The sequence below is a fragment of the Palaemon carinicauda genome, chromosome 32 (assembly GCF_036898095.1).
Source record: "Palaemon carinicauda isolate YSFRI2023 chromosome 32, ASM3689809v2, whole genome shotgun sequence".
Lineage (NCBI taxonomy): Eukaryota > Metazoa > Arthropoda > Malacostraca > Decapoda > Palaemonidae > Palaemon > Palaemon carinicauda.
Window position 1 is genome coordinate 11,062,001 of NC_090756.1, and position 17,951 is coordinate 11,079,951.

A 17,951-nucleotide genomic window follows, 5' to 3' on the forward strand; every position below is an offset into this window, starting at 1 on the left:
CCTTGAGGTTTTGTATATAAGGAGAGTGTTCTACAACAATATAACTCAGTCGTTTCAAATCTGCCTTTGAGTTCACACCCTTACTCGGCGCCGTCACATTGGTGACCCCGGAAGTCGACTCGCTCCCACTGCCTTCCACCCCCACCTCCCTCGCCCCTCCATCGTTGGTACTATGACGGAGACTACATCAATTGGCGCCGCGGCCGCCCCATTGAAACTTTCACCGTTCGCCACCGGAGAGGCGTTTGCTTGGTTTCAACGCGCTGAAGTCCACTTTCGTATCAGGGGCGTGATTCGCTCAACCACCAAAGCGGATTATGTTCTCGCAGCGATACCCGAGGACACCTTCCCAGAAATATCCGACTGGCTTTGTGAACAAGGAGACACCCCAATAGCGTATGACGCCCTCAAATCATACCTTCTGCAGCAGTACTCGCCTTCGCCAGCCGCCCGTATAGCAAAGCTTTTTCAGCTCTCGCAACAACCGTTGGGGGACCAAAGGGCTTCGCTTGCCCTCAGGGAAATGACCAGTATCGCTCGCCTTCAACCTGCCGCAGACGGCTCTCCTCGTGAGGTGAACCTACTCCGTGCCCTTTGGATACGCCGTTTACCTGAACCTGTACGCGCTGCCATACCCAATGTCGATAGTTTACCCATAAAGGACTTGATGACCAAAGCCGACGCCCTTATGGACAGCCACTTCAAGACTTCCATCAACGCCTCCACCCCTGACGACGAGGATGCCTATACAACGTCAACCGAAGCTGACATGAATGCCGTAGGACATACACGCCTACCCCGTGACGTGCCGAAGCGGCGACACAGCCGCCCACCACCCACCAATCGCTCACGCCCCAACGAACGACTTCTACAGCCACTTAATACCTCCCATCCGCCGCAGTTTTGCTACTACCACTTCCGATTCGGGGCAACCGCGAAGAAATGTGCCAAAGATTGTCAGTGGCCAAAAAACGTGTAAGCAGGCCATCGCTTGTAGCGGTGGCCTCCCATGTTTCTAATCTGTTCTTTTTACAGGATGCAGGAACGGGCGTGCGATTTTTGGTAGACACGGGTGCTTGTCGTTCTCTTTTGCCAAGGAAACTCTTCAAGGCACAACGTAGTCTGTCTACATCTGCCGACGTCCGCTTGGTAGCTGCCAACGGATCTGCGATACCCACCTACGGTTACGAGAACCTCACATTATCGTTCGGAAACGGTAAATTCAATTGGAAGTTTCTCGTTGCTGACGTCACAATGCCAATCCTCGGTGCGGATTTCCTCTCTCATTTCCACCTTCTGGTCGATGTTGCCCACCGACGATTGGTCAACGCAGACCCGTACTTGTCGACACCTCTTCAACTCGCCCCCTCTAACCTCGCACTCCACATCAGCGCACCCACGGATGCCTACGCCCACCTCCTCACGTCGTACCCGGAAGTTTTCCGTCCAGAACTTCGCCAAACGCCCACGGTTCCTGCAAGCACGGTATTTATCACCATATCAAGACGACGGGACCCCCTGTCTTCACAAAATTCAGACGTCTGGCACCGGAACGATTGGTAGCCGCCAAACAGACGTTCGCCGAAATGGAGAAAATGGGCCTTTGCCAAAAGGCCTCCAGCCCATGGTCGTCACCCTTACACATCGTTCTGAAGAAAGACGGCTCCCTCCGTCCGTGCGGGGATTACAGGCGCCTGAACATGCAAACAGAACCGGATCACTACCCCCTCCCAAACATTGCCGATGTAACCTCCTACCTGCACAAAGCGAAGGTTTTCTCTACGCTCGACCTATTGAAGGGGTATTATCAGGTGCCTATGAACCCAGAAGACATCCCCAAGACCGCCATCACCACTCCGTTTGGCACATACACCTTCAATTACTCCTGTTTTGGCCTTCGTAATGCTGGGGCAACGTTTCAACGTCTCATGGATGGCATCTTAGGGGACCTCCCTTTCTGTGTATGTTATGTGGACGACATACTTGTGTTCTCCTCCTCAAAAGAGGAACACCTCCGTCACCTTCGCATCGTGCTCGACCGCCTGCAACAAAACGGCCTTGTAGTCCGGTACGACAAGTGTACCTTTGGCGCCAACGAAGTGTCGTTCTTAGGGCACCGTATCACTCCTGAAGGAGTCCATCCCCTCCCTGAGAAGGTAGCAGCCGTTCAGAATTTCCCCGCGCCCTCGACCGTCAAAGCTCTGCAGGAATTCTTGGGCATGATCAACTATTATCACCGTTTTCTGCCAGCCATTGCCGCCACTCTTGCTCCCCTCTACGCCTCCCTCAAGGGCAAGCCAAAGGACCTGAAGTGGGGTCCCCTTCAAGAAGCAGCCTTCTGCAATGCAAAGAAGGCCCTATCAACTGCTGCGGCTCTCACTTTTCCTATCCCACACGCCCCTCTCCTTCTCTCCACCGATGCCAGCGACGTCGCTATTGGTGCAGTACTCGAACAGGTGGTCAAAGGCTCGCCCTGCCCATTGGCCTTCTTCAGCAGAAAACTGTCCAAGGCAGAATCGGGTTATTCTACCTTCGATCGAGAATTGCTGGCGGTGCACTTGGCTGTCCGTCACTTTCGCCATTTCTTAGAAGGTACGCCCTTCGTCATTCGCACAGACCACATGCCTCTGGTGCACGCCTTCACTCGACAGTCTGACGCCTGGTCCGCCCGTCAACGCCGACATCTCTCCGCCGTGGCTGAATACAATTGCACCCTCCAATACGTCCCTGGGAAAATGAATCCCGTTGCCGATGCCCTGTCAAGAAACATGTTGGCTGCCGTTCAACTGGAATTGGATTACAACGCCCTGGCTGAAGCCTAATGACAGGATCCAGAGTATCAAGCTTGTAGGACATCCTGCACGTCCCTCCGTTGGGAGGATTTTCCCCTCGAAGACTCCAACACCACCCTCCTCTGTGACGTCAGTACTGGTAGACCGCGACCTTGGATTCCTGCTCCCATGCGCCGACAGGTGTTTGATCTCATCCACGGCCTTTCACATCCCTCGTGCCGTTCTACTGCACAGCTGCTGAAGGCAAAGTTCATTTGGCACGGCATTTCTAAGGATGCTAAGGATTGGGTCCGTGCCTGTACTTCTTGCCAAACTTCCAAAGTACATCGACACACGGATTCAGGAGTGGGCACCTTTCCTCAACCTCAGCGTCGTTTCGCACACATTCACGTCGACGTTGTAGGCCCCCTACCCACATCACAAGGACATCGTTACCTGTTTACCGTCATCGACCGCTCCACTCGTTGGCCTGAAGCCATTCCCATGGAAACTGCAACGTCCGCCTCATGTACATCTGCCTTACTCTCTGGATGGATTTCAGGATTCGGTATCCCTGAGCATATTACTTCTGACAGGGGAACCACTTTCACCTCTCAATTATGGACGTCATTAGCGAATCCCCTGGGCATCACCCTACATCAGACAACGGCCTACAACCCCGCTGCCAATGGAATGGTTGAACGTTTTCATCGCACCCTCAAAGCAGCTTTGATGTCCCGCTGCAAGGATTGCAACTGGTTTACTCAGCTTCCCTGGGTCCTCCTGGGACTAAGGACCACTCCTAAAGACGCCCTCGACGTCTCGGCAGGCGAAATGGTGTATGGCGACCTGTTGGTCATCCCTGCCGAATTTTTTCCTTCTACAACCTCCTCCGACGATCTCCAGTGCATACGTCACGTCGTGGGAAAATTTACTCCGTGCCGCCAGACTTACAAGCCCCCAGCGAAGCATCACATACCAACGGACTTGCACTCTGCAACGCACGTCTTCCTGCGCAACGACACCAGCAAGCCACCACTAACGCCCCCTTACACGGGCCCTTTCCTTGTGATCCGACGCAGTCCGAAAGCATTCCTCCTAAACATTCGGGGCAAAGAAGACTGGGTCTCCATTAATCGTCTAAAACCTGCTTATCTTCTGCCAGATGACCCGCCTACAGTTCGCCTCTCTAGATCAGGGCGCCCTATTTAAGATGTACAGTATGTCATTTTTAGGGGGGGAGCCATGTACCAACCGTGTTGCACACAATTGTACATAATTCCTTTTGTATATATTATGCTTGTATCTTCGCACTTCCCTCGCACTAAAACGAACATGAAAATTCATGTCTGGTTTTTCCTCTGTGATATTGTCTGTCTTTTGAACTTGTCATGTCCTGTTGCCTTGAGGTTTTGTATATAAGGAGAGTGTTCCACAACAATATAACTCAGTCGTTTCCAATCTGCCTTTGAGTTCACACCCTTACTCGGCGCCGTCACACGTCTCTGCCTGGTGATCGCCAGACTTGGGTTCTAATCCCGCTCAAACTCGTTAGTTCCTTTAGTGTATGCAACCTCACCATCCTCATAAGCTAAGGAAGGAGGGTTTTCGGGCACCTATAGGTCTACCTGCTGAGTCATCAGCAGCCATTACCTTGCCCTCCCTGGTCCTATCTTGGGTGGAGAGGGGGATGGCTGCTAATCACATGTATATATGGTCAGTCTATAGGGGATTGTCTCGCTTGCTAGGGCAATGCCCCTGTCCCTTGCCTCTGCCATTCCTGAGCGTCCTTAAAAAAACTTTAAAGATCTGTACCGAATTTTTTGTACTTCCAATTTTAAGGACATTTGTTTTCTGAAGACTAGAATCGTTTGCGCGTTGCAAGAAAGCTTTTGGCAGAAATGTAAACTTTTAGTCGTGAACCTATTCTACATTGGTTTCCAATTTTTATTCTTTTATTTTTGAAAAAAAAAACTATAGTTTACAGGTTTAAATTCCTTTAACACCGGATTTTTTAATTTTTGGGTACTAAATCATAACTTAATAAATCATATGTATAAATTGAAAATCTAACATCTCTCTTGATTAACTGAAGTTCCTTCTCTCTTCACTTCATCTATGGAACTTCTGTGTCCAATTCTTTGCAGAGACTCAGCACCCATTTAACAATTCTCCTAATTAAATGAAGTTCCTTCTCTCTTTACTTCATCTATGGAACTTCTGTCTTCCATTCCTTGCAGAGACTCAGCATCCACCTAACAATTCTCTTAATGAACCTCTCCAGCAGGTGACAGCGACAGACCTGGACGGCGAGCAATACGGCCACCTGCAATACAGTCTCACAGGTGACGGCGTTTACAGCAACGGAAGCAGATCCAGTTTTGCCATCGACGAAGACACTGGAGCAATTCATCTCCTGAGGGTAGGTTTCCGAATGCTGTGATGTGAATGGATTTGTTCAGTGTTGTTGTTTTTGTTAGTTAGAAGGGGAATTCTTAGAAATGAGCATAGTCCTTAGTTAAATATTTACATGGTCTTCATGTATGAAAAGTTATTTACACTTCAAAATACCGAGATGCCACGTCATTGTATTTATTTGAATGGTGTTATTGTTATTATCATCTCTTCTAGGAATGACCATAGTCCTCAGTTGATCATCATTTATAAGGGCTTCATTTATAAAAAAGTTATCTACACCTCAAAAGGGAAAGATGCCACATCAATATATATATTTGAACGTTATTATTGTTATTATCATCTATCTTATATATTTTATTAGTTTATATTATGTGTTTCTCCAACTGCATGGCATGTTGTTTATGTTAATATGTTAATAGTATACTATATTTGATAATCAAGCCTCACAGATATATACTCATTCTTTAGTCTGCCCAAAGATATAAACAAACCGTTTTCTATGAGAGCAGAAGTCAAACTAGTATAACAATTACGTCATCACTATGACATCACTAATAAAGATGGCGGCAATCAACCCTGACTACCAAGACATTTGTAAACAAAGAAGACAGACTGAACACTGGTATGTTTTACATATATTTGCCATTTAGGTAATCTGAAGTTCACTTAATAATGATCAATAAAGATAGGTTATAATTGCATGAATACAATACGTGGCAATCTGGCATGGATTCTAAATATTTAGCCAAGCCTTGTAGTGCTAGGTTTGTGTTCCTATTCCAGTTGGTGTTAAGATATTAAAGAAGCATCGTTGCCCACTATTTCGTAAAGTCAGACTTCTCACATTCCTGTGATTGCCAAGAGTATGCAAAATCTCCAAATGCATGTATTGAATATAACCTAAATTGTTTATTAGCAAATATGATCCAGCCTAGGCTAGGTAGGAATCATGGTAGGCTATATGTGATTTCCAATTGTGCTTGAATATGAATGACTTTATTTTTATTTACACAATCGTTAATGCATGCAAATTATCCCTTAAGTATTTTGCTGTGATGTTACAAATCATTTACTTAAATCATTAAATGATGGTAGAACCTTACATCAGTGTGCTATTGTAAAGGCTTGATTGGTGAAAGGAAAGGAGATTTTCTCCTGGTTAGGTTGGGTTACGTTAGGTTAGTACCTATCCCCGTAATTTCCCTGTAACTTTAATAAACGACCGGGTAGTTTGTAGCGCTACGGCCAAGCGTCCTAATTTGCTTATTATCGCTGCGACTGTTATCTTGTATAAAATAAAATCGTTTGGAAATGGTCTACGGATCTTAAATATGTTGTGTAAGGGGGGGTCCGGGGGGCGGGGCGCAGCCCCCCTGGGTAAGGACACAGCTTTTAGCATAGGTTAGGTGGGTTTTTTAAGTTAGCTTCTCCCGTCGTACTCGTAGGTAAGGAAACTGTTGTGTAAGGGGGGGGGGGGGTTCGGGGGGCGAAGCCCCCTGGGTAAGAATACGGCTTTTAGCATAGGTTAGGTGGATTTTTTAAGTTAGCTTCTCCCGCCAAAATCGTTTTTAGAACGACGGCCACAGTTTAGAATATTCCCCGTTTTCTACGGGATCTGGCCGTCACCCTACAAAGGCTCCAAACGATCGACCTTATCATCCCTATAAAACATGATTAATGATTGTTTGTTACATCTTTAAGGGAAAATTAGGTAAATTATTTTTGTTAAATATATGATGCTTTAATTTCTAGACAAGTATATCAACCATATATTTTTCCCACTTGCTGTATTGTGTTTAACCATTTCTGACCAAGAATATTGAGGCAAACCAGTTGGAAAAATAAATGGTAGCCTAGATGTAAGGGGGGTGAAATTAAAGTATCATAATTACCTATAATTCATATCATACCTCGAGCTGGTTTTTTTATCTGCCATGGGTGGCATCACACGTAAATAAACATTGTCTCATTGCTCCTGTATTTTGGCAAGCAGTACGTGGATTTGCTGCACACACCATATCTGTGGGTCGCTATTAGATTATCTTAGTTACTTACAATATAAGCTAAATCACATTACTCAAATGGTTTTTTCTCGGCCGCGACTTGCTTCGCTCGCAAATTAACATTATCCCATTGCTCCTCTGTTTTGACGAGCAGTACATAGATGTGCTGCACATGCCGTCTGTGTCGGTCACTAATAAAGTATCAGAGTAGTTACCTACAGTATATATCACGTTCCTCAAATGTTTTTTTCATTCAACTGTGGCTTGCTTTTCTTACAAATAAACATTATCTCATTGTTCCTTTGTTCTGGTGAGTGGTACGTGGATGAGCTGTACCTGCCTAATATGTATTTCTGGGATTACTCAAGTATGAAAACATGCTAGTACTTTAGCATAGAAATTATGAAATTTTAATTGGTTCAAAATGGCACATAATTTTTATATAACAAAATCAGGAAATGTAACACAAATGGCCAAAACAGGGCAGTAGGCAGTAATAATTTCCTACAGCAGCAACAATAAAGCTACAGTTCAAGAATAATTATCTCCTATTTTTCAGTAATTACACAAATTACTACTCAGCAAAGTTGTTTAGCACCCGACCATATCTTAATGCCCTAAAATAATTTGGCAACTCACAAAGACCGCATAACCTAGTCAGGAAAGATTTTTTCCTACCATCAATTTTACAAATTTGATTTGTTCAATTTAATAACTTTTTTAAGGGTACTATAAAAGTAACTTTGGTCATAGATTTTAGGATGAAATTTTAATTTCAGTAATTCAGGGTAAACTTACCTGCTAGGTCTTAGTGGGCTAAGTGCTAAGAGTAGTAAAACATTAGTCTGTTCTTTAGTACTTGGACTATATCTATTTTAGCCCATGGTTTGTTAATATTTGCATAGCTCCAAAAGAGTAATTTAGACTCTTAGAGTACTAGGCCCAATATAGGTGTTTTAGTGAATTTGCTAGAAAACTAGACGGTTCTAATTTATGACGGTAGCTTGTTCAGGTGGTAAAATTTCGTTGTCTTCAAAGTCAACCGCTTCAGATTTTGAGATTAAAAGCAACTATGAATACTGGCTACCATATTAAAGAATCTAGTATCACATAAGGAATTTATAATATGTGATACCTTGTAAAATAAATTGAGGCCTACAAGGGAAATTATTTCTAAATTAATTTTAGAGTGATATTTATCCTTCCATCAGCAAGAGTCAATTATTTTTAGACAAGAAATAGAAAACTCATTTGATTAGTTATATTTATATGACAAGTTTATTCATATATGTGTATTAGATATTACGTAAAAGGTAATGAATGGGCAGTAACCACTTTTAAGTGATATTGGGCCCTACAAATATTCAAATGACCAGGTATAAGGAAACTTAAGCCTAACCTAAATGGTAGGACACCCTACGTACAAATCTTTCTTCAGAATGACACATTCGTAAATTCTAATGCTTACGATATACTAGAGTGTAGGTAACATTAGTTCTACTTGATAATAGGCTGTTATTAGTTAGATTTTGTTGCCTTGGCAACCATTTTCATATGGGAATTACTGATGGTTTTGGCCTTGGGTGTGACACATCCTAATGTCAGGTTAGGCCAACTCCACTTTTAGATTAAGCCAACACCACTTTTAGGTTAGGCTAGATATATTAGGCAGTATTTAAGCAAATTCCTTTTGTGTTATCCTTGATTAGGTTCTGCTGGCTGAACAACATTGTTTATATTTCAATTCATGTCAGTGGGAAAGTAACACTATACAGTACCGTCCAGGATCGTAGTGTCACATCTTGCAATATATGATAAACTATATTGATTTGAGTTACAGTTTCTAAAATAGAATATGAAAAAACCATGATTGAAATCACTTTTAAGAGAGTCCTTATTAACTACCCTCTTTACTTCTAGTTAAAAAAAGTGTGACATTGACAATTACAATGCAGAGGCAAGATATGTACAGGAGTGGTCTTTTGGCCTGATCATTTTCATTTATCAATTATACGAATATCCACATATAATTAGGTTATTAGCTTCATAAGCTGGATTTTCCATATTGTAATACACATGTATATTGTTGGCTTTCGAATTAACAGATTTTGGGAAAAAAAGTAAAGGTTTATTTGTTTACTTATTGCACATAAGACTTTTGCAAATTTAATTGGTATTGCTTTGATTACAAGCAGTCCACAGTAGGCCTATTTGTAAACATGACCGTTTCTTTGTGGGGTGTGGAAGGGGGGTGACAGGGTGATATTTCAGTTGTCTGGTATACAACCTCCATTTACATAAGTGAAGCTTTTGCAAACAGATAACATTTGCACAGTAGAATGGGTTATGTCTAAAGTTATTTGTAATGATTATTGTTATTCCATGGTAAAGAAAATGGGTAATAGGTTAACAAGTAAGTAGTAACTTGAAAACAGGTTGCTGATGTTAATTCTTAGCATGCTGTACTTGAACATAAGGAAACTTTCATCATCATCATCTCCTACGCCTATTGACACAAAGGGCCTCGGTTGGATTTCGCCAGCCGCCTCTATCTTGAGGTTTTAATTCAATACTTCTCCATTCATCATCTATGAAATAGAAGAAATATGGTACATGCAATGCCAAGGCGATGTAAACTGCTAGTGTTAATTCTCAGAATACTGCGACTGAGTGTAAGGGTTGTGGTGGCCGATGTGGTAACATTCCTGTTTGGTGAACGCTAGACTGCGGTTCGAGTCCCGCTCAAACGTGTTAGTTTCTTCGGTCGCTGCAACCTCACCATCATTATGAGCTAAGGATGGGAAGTTTTGGGGAGCCTATAGGTCTATCTGCTGAGTCATCAGCAGCTATTGCCTGGCCCTCCTTGCTCCTAGCTTGGTTGGAGAGGGGGCTTGGGTGCTGATCATATGTATATATGGTCAATCTGTAGGGCATTGCCTTACTTGCCTGTGCCATTCATGAGTGGCCTTTAAACTTTTAAACTTTTAAAAGCGTCAACCCATGGGTAACAAAACTCTGCAAGTATCTTACTCAGCTAATTTAGCACAAATAGCCGGTGTTAATTCTCAGAATACTGCAGTTGACTGTTATACACTTTTCACTGTTATACATGTTTCTCTCCTCCTTCATTTACCTTCCGGCTTCACTCCTGGGAAGTTGATTCCACCAGCCAGAAAATGGTACATTTCTTGAATAGAAGGTCAAGTGTGCGTTCGTTGCTGCATCAAAAGCCCTTGCCTAAAACTAATGGGATTTTTTTTCTAGCCTTTTTAGCATTTCTCTCTTTCCATTCCATGTCTACTCTACTTTTTCCCGTTCGTTTTTATGTTCTCCTCCTCCTCTTCTTCTTCTACTGCTTCGTGCAGCCTGGGCTCTGAGAACTTCATTACTTCTGCTCCTTGAGAGAGAGAAAAAAATTCTGCATAATTCTTATGCTTCAAGTAGTTCCATGACTTTTTCAAGTGGAGTCATAATTCTTGAACTTTTTCTGTTTTATTTTTCGTTATTTTGGTTTTTAATTTTGGTTTTCTTTAAATTCGATTATTCTGTTTTTTATTTTATAATTATAACATGCATATACTTTGTCTTGGCCTGAATTGTTATTAAATTTTCCAATTTCGAAGGAATATTTTATATATCTATTTCATTCCTAGATAGATATGGAAATCACTTTATTGGTTAATTTTAAGCCTAAAAGAATTATAACCTAATTAAAGTATTTAAATTTCAAGCAATCAAGTGACCAGTTTATAAGTATATTAATTAATAAGAAAGTAATTTAAGTAGATACTTCATATTTAAATCTGCTAACATATGTTCTAACTACTCACTAACTTTTAAGTACCTCCTCGGTAGTCAACTTATCATAATCTAGTATTTTCTAACCCATTCAAATTTTTTGCACCGTTTCAAAGAAACATTTTGAATTTTAGATTTTACCAACATGCAAAAAACTGCCATATTCATAATCACAAAATTATAATTGAATTTTTTTTTATTTTACCGTTTAAAAAAGAAATTTACATTTTTTCCTATTCATTAACATGCAAAACTGACAAATTCATACTCACAAAATTGGAAGTTGATATTTTTTTGCACCGTTTTAAAGTAACATTTTGATTTTTCCTTTCTATTAACATGAAAAACACTGACAAATTTATAATCGCAAAATTGTGAGTTGAATTTTTTGGCTCCGTTTCAATGTAATATTTTGATTTTTCCTTTTTACCAACGTGCAAAACGCTGACATATCTTATTCATGATCACAAAATTGGAAGTTTTCCAATTACAGTCCAAAATAATATACCAAATTCCCTATTTTGGAAGTCTTTTATGAAGGTTTGAATAAGAGAAATTTAATGGAAAATATGTCTTGGTCTTGGATTTTCTTTTCTTTGAAGTTCAATCAATAATTTTCTTTCCACTTCAATTTTGACGTCAATAGTTTTGGCCTCTTGACATACTCCTTTCCTCCTCATTTGTTGTGTGCCTCTTATAATACTCGATATTGAAATCCAATTTCTCTCTCTCTCTCTCTCTCTCTCTCTCTCTCTCTCTCTCTCTCTCTCTCTCTCTCTCTCTCTCTCTCAACTATTATTTTTACATAACCCTCCTTATCAACTTGATTTTTCTTTATATACATCTCTCTCTCTCTCTCTCTCTCTCTCTCTCTCTCTCTCTCTCTCTCTCTCTCTCTCTCAACTATTATTTTTATATAACCCTCCTTATCAACTTTATTTTTCTTTATATACATCTCTCTCTCTCTCTCTCTCTCTCTCTCTCTCTCTCTCTCTCTCTCTCTCTCTCTCTCTCTCTCTCTCCCCAGAGGACGTATTTGCTCTCTGAATCCTAATGTGTTTATTTTGCATTTTTATTACCTGTGAATTATTCTCTTTAATCTTTATCCATAATCCTCTTTTTATGTGATTTAACATTCATGAAACTAAACCTGTTTCATGTTGAACATCCTGTTCATGTTTTATTAATGTTGGAGAACGCTGCGTTATTCTTGAACATTGTAGTTTTTTCATGTTTTAATAATTCTGTTTACATTTATGATATCATTCTTTCGTCGTGCATATTACAATATATATATATATATATATATATATATATATATATATATTTATATATATATATATATATATATATATATATATATACAGTACATATATTATATATATACATATATATATATATATATATATAGTGTATATATATATGTATATATATATATATATATATATATATATATATATATATATACATACATACGTGTGTATGTATATGTATAGAAGTTTATAAATTTATCATGTGATTAGAATTATAACCATTTATCGAAGGAATTTCATATATTCTTATAAAAAAAAACTAAATAGTTTAAATCCACGTCAAGTATTTATACACACACACACGGTCCTACCACGTTTGCTTTCCGAATTCGGAAAACCTTTTCCTACTCGACATATATCGACATTACATGTTTTCCCATCCCCATTGTGCCTCGTATATTCACCAATTTATCCATCTGTGTCCCCCTCTCCTCTCTTCTCCCCTTCCATTTTGACCCTATTCATATTTTGGGTATTCTTCCCCACTTGGCCCACCCAATCCTTGCCCCACCCCCCCACCCCTCTGGCGATGCCCCCCCCCCACCCTCCTGGCCTCTTTCCCATGGATGTTTATCCAGAAAAGGTCTCAACATATATGTGAAGAGCTCTTCCTCTTGCGTCATTCCCTCCAGTGGACCTGGGAGAAGCTCTATTCTATATGCTGAGTCAATGCTGAGAGAGCTTAGAGCTCCTTTCCTGGAATTCTTGTTTCAGTCAGTTCAGCATTTTTTATTTTTGGGAATGTTTCCTCTGTGCACATTTTGGCGAATATTGACCCTTGCGCATTTTTAGAAATTGTCCCCCCTTGCGCATTCTTGGAAATTACCCCCCTGGCGAAGTTTGTAAAGGGCTCTACTTGGTGCAATTGTTTTCTTTGTTAGTTACCTAGTGATTAGATTTGACTCGGATTATTAATATGTACTTAGATAAGCGTCATCAGTACTTTGGATATTAATTTAAATGCGATTTATGATCTTTATTGTGAATATTTTTTCATATATCAATATGTTTTAAAATTTACGTATATGATTACAAACTCATATTTCGTTAATTTTCCATGCAGGTTTGATTTGATAAGTTTTAAATACATGATAAATAACCTAATATATTTCCATTCTTATATCTATAACTGCCTTCATTATTGGTTTTTAACTTATTTACATTTTCCTCTCAATATTCCTCTTGTATGGCCCCTCTCTACCTATACAGTAACGTCTATGGTAGCTTCATTTTCCCTTTATTTTTCCTTTCATCTCATAGCAACAGGAGCTTCCTCGTTCCTATTGTAAGCCAACCCTTTCTAGTGGCCTCTATCAGCCTCCCAAGCCCATTGGAATTGAGAAACAATAGTAGAGGGACTAAAAGGCCCAACCTACTTCACCAGAAAACAAAAGTTTCAGAATCTAGAAATCAAGTGTCTCTCCAACCCCTACATCCAATACATTTCACCCCCCCCCACCCTTATCAATATTTTTCTTCTCTTCACTGTGCTCAGTTTTCAAAACATTTTAAAGGAATTCTTTTCAGCCCTATCTCCTTTGCTTATAGTAGTTGCTTGGAGTGGCCTTGTCCGATTTCAAGTCTTTTCTATCGTGATTCTCAGTATTCAACTTGTTTTCTTTTAGAATTTGAAAGATTCATAAATTATGAAAAAAAAAAAAATGTTTCTTTACTGTTTTAAGGGTTGTGGTGTCCTGGTAGTAGTGTCCTTGCCTGGTGGTTGCCAGACTGAGGTTGGAGTCTCGCTGAGGCTCGTTAAGTTCCTCTGGTCGCTGCAACCTCACCATCCTTGTGAGCTAAGCATGGGGAGTTTGAGGGAGCCTTTAGGTCTATCCGTTGAGTCATCATCAGCCATTTCCTTGCCCTCTTTGGTCCTAGGTTGTATAGAGAGGGGCTTGGGAGCTGATCATATGTAGTATGGTCAGTCTCTAGGGTATTATCCTGCTTGATAGGGCAATGTCACTGTCACTTGCTTGTGCCATTCATGAGCAGCCTTTAATCCTTTAGTTAGCTCTTGGAGTTTTGAAAGGGGAGAAAGTTCATGTACTGTCCAAATAAGTACTTAGCTTTTTTTCCAATAATGTTGGGTCATTTATTGTCTAAATAAGTTCTGAAATTTTTGAAAAGAAAATGTTTCATTTCCTGTTCAAAGAAGTTGGGAAGTTTTTTCAGGGGAAAAGGTTCATTTACTATGCAAATGAGTTATGTCTCTTGAATGAGGAATGTTCATTAATAGTCCAAATAACTTCTGACCCTTTTGCCAAGGAAAGGTTGGGAAGTCTTTACAGGGAAGGGGGTTCATTTATTGTCGAAATAAGCTCTGAACAGTTTATAATAAAGAAGCTTAATTTATTGTTCATGTAAGTTCTGGAGTTTTTTCGCGGCTGAAGGGTCATTTAATCTCCTAGTAAGTTCTGAGATTTTTGCTATGATGGTTCATTTACTTTTCAAATAAGTTCCGAACTTTTTCCAGTGAAGAATGTTCATATATTGTCCAAAGATGTTCTGAACTTCTTGCAATGATAGTTCATTTACTGTCCAAATAAGTTCTGAACTTTTTTCAGTGAAGAAGGTTTCTTTTTTGTCCAAAGAAGTTCTGAACTGTTTGCTATGGTGGTTCATTTACCGTTCAATACTGTCCAAATAAGTTCTGAACTTTTTCCAGTAAAGAATGTTCATTTATTGTCCAAAGAAGTTCTGAACTTCTTGCAATGATGGTTCCTTTACTGTCCAATTTTGTACAAATAAGTTCTGAACTTTTCCAATGAAGACCGTCCAATGAAGTTCAAACCTTTTTACAAGGTAATAGCTTCATTTCTTGTTCAAATACGCTCTGAACTTTTTACAATGAAGACTGTTCGTTTACTATACTAATATGTTCTAAGCTTTTGAATTTGAAGATGGTTGATTTACTTCCCCAAATAATTTCTTAGCCTTTTACAAAGAATGTTCATTCACAGTTCAAATCGAGGAGTAACTAGGAAAGCTGAAGTTCTGTTGATTTTACCTTTCAGAGAATCTGAAGGGACTCAAAGAAATTTTCAAGGAATAGTTCCACTTAATCTAGAAATGACGAGTCTTAAACCATTACTATGGGATTGTATTATTAACAGGCAATGCACTATATATAGAGTTCCATTTACAAAGTTTCCTCTTATCCTATTGAATAGATAATTCTTTGAGTTATGGACAATAAGTCTAGATTATTTTAGTGTAGTTATTGCATTTTGTTGTTTATGGTTTGTACAGATTAACTAGTTTATGTGCACAGAACTCTTGACAAAAAGCCACTCCTTGCGAGCGAAAAAGTAGCCAAAAATATTTATATATAAAAAGGTACACGGTTACAATCTAGGTTTTGTTTCTGCACATTTGAATGGAGAGCTTAGTATATTTATTATTTGATATTAGTTTCTGTTTTAAACATGAAATGCTATCATTCATGATATAGACAGAAATATCTTCGTTTTTAGTTTGTTGTAAGTCCATTTCATGCCGTCCATGGAAGGTCGTGTTTTGGTGACCAGAAGATCGCTGTAGGATGCTGGGTAATATTTCATACAGCATCATAGCACAAACACTGGTATCGAGTATGTAGACCAAGGCCTTGTCTGTTGTGTTCAAGTCGTTTAATATCACTGATATTCAGTGAAAAATACAACTTGAAAGGAGGGCCAGGGACAGCTGGAACAATATTAGCATGACGAATGTAATCAGTCATTGTTAATACTTGGTATGAGGTGTTGTCTTTGCATTGCGTAAAGACATATGAAGGGAGACAATACCTGTTTTCACAGCTCCGTTACTTTTCCTTCTGGTTGAGAGATCCAGAAAGCTGTTTCCACATAGGGAACAATTTGGCTGGTCCTATCAGGAGTGAAGTGAACTCTGAAATTGAGATTTGTTGACTCAAACGAGACCAATTTTGCTGGACATTTCAGCTCCAAGACTAAACTGTCTATTTCAGATCAGTGTATTTTGAATTCACCAACCAAATTGTTGCCCGTTTGGCGGCAGCCTAAGGATTTGGTGACATTGTCTTTGAGTCTGGATAAAGAGGATGTTGCCTAGCTACTTCGGGTTTAGACCGAGTCATTGACCGGAGAAACTCCTTGGCTATGGCAAGCAGCTCTTCTAGGAGTACACTCCAAAATGTAACTTTTGCTCACTAGTTTTTGGTAGTGCCACAGCCACTTTTCTATATTCTTCCACTGTCCTCGTTAGTGCCATAGCCTCTGTTCTATGGGCTTCCAATGCCTTGGGTTAGAGTTCTCTTGCGTGAGGGTACACTCAGGCTCACTATTCTACTTGATTCCTTACTTCCTTACCTCACGGGTCTAGTTCCCGTGTTAGAGCTGTTGGACTCATAGCATACGGCTTTTCCAACCTAGCGCTATTCTGTTTAACCCATTTTTTTTTTAAATTAAATCGAATCTAAAAGAATAAGCCAGTGAGCCATGCCTACCTTGTAATATATATGTGAGTGGGGATACCTTAACGTGGTGAAAGGGTTTGTGTATCGCGATGATCAACAAAGCTGTACTAGTCGGAACCATCCTGGTTTGCAATGGCCAATCCGTAGTGGCCAGTGTGGTGAAGAAAATGGCTGCATTTGCTGTTTATGTAAATATATGTATACAAATAAAATTATATATATATATATATATATATATATATATATATATATATATATGTAAATATTTGTTGTTTATATAAATATGTATATATATATATATATATATATATATATATATATATATATATATATACACACATATGTATATATATGTATGTATGTGTACATATATATATATATATATATACACACACACATATATATATATAATATATATATGTATATATATACAGTATATATATACATACATACATACATGTATATATATATATGTATATATATATATATATATATACATATGTATATATATATACATATGTATATATATATATATATGGATATATATAAAAGATATGCTATATATTTCTTAGTTTAGATGCAATTCAGTTTTATATAAAGAAAACATACAAAGACCAACAGTTTAGTATATATTCTCCGGATAATGCTCCCATTTAGAGTAGGATACATAAATACCGATTCTACGACCCGAGAAATACTCCTTCTCAGGAGGTTTCTAAAGATATGTGTTAGGGGAGGAGGCTGAATCCTGCCGAATAAAAGGATCACCTTTCCTATAAGTGCCATAGTCTCTGTGCCATGGACTTCCACTGTCTTGGGTTAGAGTTCTCTTGGTTGAGGGTACACTCATGCTCACTATTCTATCTGATTTTTCTTTCGCTTTTTGTAAAGTTTTTTTTTATAGTTTATATAGGAAATATTTATTTAGATGTTGTTGCTCTTTTTAAAATATTTTATTTCTCCTTGTTTCCTTTCATTTTCCCTGTTGGGCCCCCTGGGCTTATAGCATTTTGCGTTTCCAACTAGGGTTATAGCTTAGCAAGTAATAATAATAATAATAATAATAATAATAATAATAATAATAATAATAATAATAATAATAATAATAATAATAATAATATTAAGTGGCAACAGTTCGTGCATGAGAATGTTTTATTATTATTATTATTATTATTATTATTATTATTATTATTATTATTATTATTATTATTAC

General features: G+C 39.2%; 1 protein-coding gene across 1 annotated transcript in view; it reads left to right on the forward strand.

The window, feature by feature from the left end:
* LOC137625472 (putative neural-cadherin 2) overlaps nt 1–17,951 on the forward strand; it is a 78,658-nt gene that overhangs the window by 18,277 nt on the left and 42,430 nt on the right. Inside the window, exon 3 of the mRNA XM_068356383.1 lies at nt 5,056–5,193. Coding sequence (XP_068212484.1) covers nt 5,056–5,193 — 138 coding nt within the window. The remainder of the gene's footprint in view (nt 1–5,055; nt 5,194–17,951) is intronic.